General features: G+C 38.9%; 1 protein-coding gene across 1 annotated transcript in view; it reads right to left on the bottom strand.

Annotated features, from left to right (window-relative positions):
- Positions 1-5,502, bottom strand: part of LOC106872436 (adenine DNA glycosylase) — a gene marked incomplete at its 5' end in the record, with an annotated part of 34,790 nt that overhangs the window by 15,714 nt on the left and 13,574 nt on the right. Inside the window, 2 exons of the mRNA XM_014919440.2 lie at positions 446-590; positions 1,775-1,872. Of these exons, the coding sequence (XP_014774926.2) occupies positions 446-590; positions 1,775-1,872 (243 nt within the window). The remainder of the gene's footprint in view (positions 1-445; positions 591-1,774; positions 1,873-5,502) is intronic.

The raw sequence follows: 5,502 nt of genomic DNA, 5'->3' as shown, positions 1-5,502 counted from the left end.
CCCTCAGATTCACACACTTACTGCAGCAGTCCTTCAGTCTTTCTAAGTCCTGTAAAAGAACTCGGAAGGGTGGGCCCCCAAACTGGCCTTTCACAATATTCTTAAAGCCAGGAACTTTTCAGTACCCCCTCATACAATATTTAGATAATAATAACAATAATAATAATCCTATCTACTATAAGCACAATGCCTGAAATTTTTTTCTTTTTTTGGTGGGGGGAACTAGTTGATTACATCAACCCCAGTGTTTCACTGGTACTTAATTTACCGACCCCAGTGGAATTTGAACTCAGAACGTAAAGACAGATGAAATACCGCTAAGCATGCTAACAATTTTGCCAGCTCACGGCCTTCATAATAATAATAATAATTATAATAATAATAATAATAATAATAATAATAATAATAATGATAAAGTCGTTGTAAAGAAAAAGAAGCTGTTTACCATTTTGTATGCATGACAGATATTCTGGAGTGGACAGGAGGAGCAAGCTGGAGATTTTGGGGTGCACACTGTGGCCCCTAGCTCCATGAGGCCTTGGTTAAAGTCACCAGGTTGATCAGGAGATACAAGTTTATCAGATAATTGCCTAAAATTAAGAAAAAATATATAGAAAAAAATGAAAAGAAACTTCACAAGCAGGCATGGCTGAGTGGTAAAGAAGTCCAACTCACAACTACATGGTTTTGTTTCAGTCTCTTCTGACACCTGATCAAAAGCGCACAAGGCTGATAACATCACGGGAAAATCTGACATTGTTTCAGACAGATCCAGCTGGTTTCCTTAAATGTTTCCTAAGTCAGAGACAAAGAGACAATCCACGCAGTGGAAACACCTATCCTCAACTGCTCTAAAGAAAACCAAGATCATTTCATCTGCAGGGTATGTGATGGCCTCAGTTACTTGGGATGCAAAAAGCATTGTGTTTGTTGACTATCGTCAAAAAAGCCATACCAGCAATGGAGAATATTATGCCAACTTCCTGAGGCAGTTAGAAAAGGCTATCAAGGCCAAACGTCCAGGAAAACTAATGAAAGAGGTCTTTTTTCATTAGGACAATGGTCCAGCACACGAGTCCTTGGTTTCAATGGCTGCTGTGTGTGGCCATGACTTTGAACTGGTTGATCACCCTCTCTATTCTCCTGATTTAGCCCCATCTGACTATCAACTGTTCCCAAGATAAAAACACTTGGCTGGGAACCAGTATTGCAATGATGATGTCATATCTGTTGTTGATGACTTTTTTGACCAACAGCAATGGGATTCAAGCCTTGCAACACCAATGTAAAATGTTTATGGACTGCAAGAGAGACCATGTTGAAAAATAAACCTCATTTAGTTACAATCCATGAGAGTATCTTGGCCAGTCTATGAACTCTTCAGCCAACCCTTGTGTGTGTGTGTATGTCTGTGTGTGTGTGTATATATATATATATATATGGGAGAATATACAAATAATAACAACAGACGAGGACAGGTGGTGTAAATAACAAAAGTATATATTAGTATGACGCTCGGGAATACGGAAAGTCTTTGACGTTTCTCAAGCTATGCTCTTCAACAGAAAGAATACGGAGACAAGGAGAAAAACACAAAGTCTGGATACATGGAGTAAATAAAATCATAACATAAACAATTAAATATAAGAAATAATAATTTCTTAAAGTATGTGTTAATCCCCATGTACCCAGACTTTGTGGACACCCTGTGATATATATATATATATATATATATAGGAAGAGAGAGAGTGAACATAATAACAATGCTACATACCAGAATGTGTCAACCACCTGAGGGTCATCACTGTTAGCTCCAATTGCACGTAACCGACTTAATACCCTCACCACATTGCCATCAACGACCCCGACAGGCTAACAATAGAGAAAAAAGAAAAACAAATGCATAAATAAATTTGAAATAAAAACGAAACATAAAAAAGTTTAATAAAACACACATAGGTATACTGTAAAGACATATTAAATATGGGGTGGTGAATACTAACATTGCTTTAACCCTCTTGATACCAACCAGCCTTAGACTGATTCTGGTTCTATAATACAACCTTCTTGTTTTAATCCATTAGTATTTAATCTGGCCCGAATGTTCTAACTGTTTGATGTTAAAACTGACCAGAGCCAACCTCTCATACCTATCCTACAATGCCATTCTAAAAATATACAAACACACCATTAAAATCTTGAAGCTACAAAATGATGTGTGATTAATTCAAAGGGGCCTCATGTGAGTGATAACAAGTGACTGAGACCTTCTGGTGATATGTGGTGCCTGAGAAGACTTGACAAGCCATATGAAATCATAGTCATGGCTTTCACCGGTGCCATGTAAATGGCACCTGTGCTGGTGGCACATAAAAAGCATACATTACACTCTTGGAGTGGTTGGCGTTAGGAAGGGCAACTGCAAAAGCCATGCCAAAGCAGACTGGAACCTGGTGCAGCTTTCTGGTTTACCAGTTCCAGTCAAGCCATCTAACCCCCACCAGCATGGAAAACGGATGCTAAATGATGACGATGACGATGATGATGATGATGAATGTGAATAAATAAGTATTATGTTTGACAGAATAATCTGAATGCTAAAAGGTTAAAGTGATTGAAATTAAAAGCTTCATCTATCAAAATTTCATGTTAATTTAGGCTCCAAGCACCAGCTTAATCCTTTAGCACGTAAAAGCACCCACTACACTCTCAGAGTGGTTGGTGTTAGGAAGGGCATCCAGCTGTAGAAACTCTGCCAAATCAGATTGGAGCTTGGTGTAGCCATCTGGTTTCACCAGTCCTCAGTCAAATCGTTCAACCCATGCCAGCATGGAAAGCGGACGTTAAACGATGATGAGGATGAATGTTTTGAAAGGCGTAATGCTTATTTATTCACATTGTTTTGAATTAATCATGTATTATCTCATAGTTTTCAGATTTCAATGATGTGATTCTATATTTTTAGAATAACATTGTAGGATAAGTGTGAGTGCCCAGATCTGGTTGATTTAACCCTTTAGCCTTCAGATCATTCTGTCAAATGTAATGCTTATTTATTCACATTGATTTGAAACAACCTTGCATCATCTTGTACTTTGAGGTTTCAATGATGCGATTATTTATTTTTAGAATGACATTGCAGAGTAGGTGTGAGAGGCCTGATCTGGTCAGTTTGAACATAAAACAGGTAGAATATTTGGGCCGGATATGGCCGGTTTAAATACTACAGGATAAATACTTAGACTGTTCCTTTCTGGAATACACATAAAGGTAAAAAGGTAAAGTTCCCTTTTTGAGTCATACCGGCTCATAAGGGCCGATTTCCTGGTTCCCATGGCACATATATTACCCACCTGGATGGGACTCTGGTCCATCACAGGATTACTCATTTTTGCCAGCTGAGTGGATTGGAGCAACATGAAGTGAAGTATTTTACTGAAGAACACAACACGTTGCCTAGTCCAGGAATCAAGATCACAATCTTACGATCATGAGTCCAACACCCTAACCACTAAGCCATGCACCTCCACATAATTCACATAAGCAATATGTCTAAAGCTACAAGTTTAGATCTATACCATTTTGCTGATGGTATGAACAGCTTGTTCCCATTTAGCCCTTCAGCATTCAGATTTCACTGTTAAATGCAATGTTTATTCATTTACAACATTTTGAATTTATCATGCATTATCGCAGAGCTTTGAGATTTTGATGAGGTGATTGTTTATATTCAGAATGGCATCATAGGGTAGGTGTGAGAGACATCATCTAATCAATTTGTACTTAAAACAAGTAGAATATTTAGGCCTGTTATGACTGCGGCCATGCTGGAGCACCGCCTTTAGTCGAGCAAATCGACTCCAGGAATTATTCTTTGTAAGCCTAGTACTTATTTTATTGGTCTCTTTTGCTGAACCGCTAAGTTACGGGGATGTAAACACACCAGCATTGGTTGTCAAGCGATGGTGGGGGGACAAACACAGACACACACATATACATATATACAACGGGCTTCTTTCAGTTTCCGTCTACCAAATCCACTCACAAGGCTTTGGTCGGCCTGAGGCTATAGTAGAAGACACTTACCCAAGGTGCCATGCAGTGAGACTGAACCTGGAACCATGTGGTTGGTAAGCAAGCTACTTACCACACAGCCACTCCTACGTCTATATAAATATCATTGTTTTAATGTCCACTTCTCCAGGCTTGCATGAGTTGGACAGAATTTGTTGGGGGTAGATATCCTATGGCTGGATGTCCATCCTGTCACCAAACCTCACCTGTTTCCAAACAAGGTAATATTTCCAACATGGCCAGATATGTTTTCATGGAAGATAAGAAATGAAATACATCGGTTGTATGAAGGTGACACTCATTTACAACTATGATGTTTATGATTCTATGGACAGGGCAATGATTTGATAAGATGTTTGATGATCCTTTGTCTAACCCCTGCTAGCATGGTATAACAATTGTAATGGTTATGTGTGGTTGTTTATATGTTGTGCTTCAGTTGAGATATAGACAGATTAAAGTTCGATTGTTGGGCATCACAAAGTGTGTAAAAGATAAATTGATTTTATTTTAAAGTCCATTGAATAAATGACAGAGGAAAAATAATAGTTGAAAAGGCTATTATTTTACCATTACAATATAAAAACAAAAACTGCTTTGAGATGTGCTAGTGTATAGATAAGTTGAAGTTCTGTTGTCCATTTTGTAGGTAATTAGGTGACTACTATGAGATGAACAGAAGAAGGAGAGAGAGAAAGTAATAGAATTTACCTCTTTGACTGGGTTGACATGTAGAGAGGGTGAGCGTTAGAGAGAGAGAGAGAGATATGTTTTCATGGAAGATAATAGGACTCATCAAATTCTCAATGCAAAGGTCGAGAACATAAGGAAGTGATTCAGAGCAAACTTTAGATTGGCTTTTGAATCCTATATAAGAATTCAGGAAGCTAATTGCTTCACAATAACAATAAAAAAAAAGATATAAGATGGCGAGCTGGCAGAAACGTTAGCATGCCAGGCAAAATGCTTAGCGGTATTTCATCTGTCTTTACGCGCTGAGTTCAAATTCTGCCGAGGTCAACTTTGCTTTCATCCTTTTGCGGTCGATAAGTTAAGTAGCAGTTGCGTACTGGTGTCAATCTAATCGACTGGCACCCCTCCCCTAAAATTTTGGGCCTTGTGCCTAGAGTAGAAAAGAATATATAATGTGTACGAACAGCCATGCTACATGGCAGTGAAACATGGGCTGTAACTGCTGAGGACATGCGTAAGCTCGCAAGGAATGAAGCCAGTATGCTCCGTTGGATGTGTAATGTCAATGTGAATACCCGTCAGAGTGTAAGTATCTTGAGAGAAAAGCTGAACATTAGAAGCATCAGTTGTGGTGTGCAAGAGAGACGATTGCGCTGGTATGGACATGTGGTGAGAATGGATGAGGATAGCTGCCTGAAAAAGTGCCACACCCTAACAGTTGAGGGAACCCGTGGA

This window comes from Octopus bimaculoides, chromosome 23 (assembly GCF_001194135.2).
Source record: "Octopus bimaculoides isolate UCB-OBI-ISO-001 chromosome 23, ASM119413v2, whole genome shotgun sequence".
Taxonomy (NCBI): domain Eukaryota; kingdom Metazoa; phylum Mollusca; class Cephalopoda; order Octopoda; family Octopodidae; genus Octopus; species Octopus bimaculoides.
This window is presented reverse-complemented; position numbering and strand designations above follow the sequence as displayed.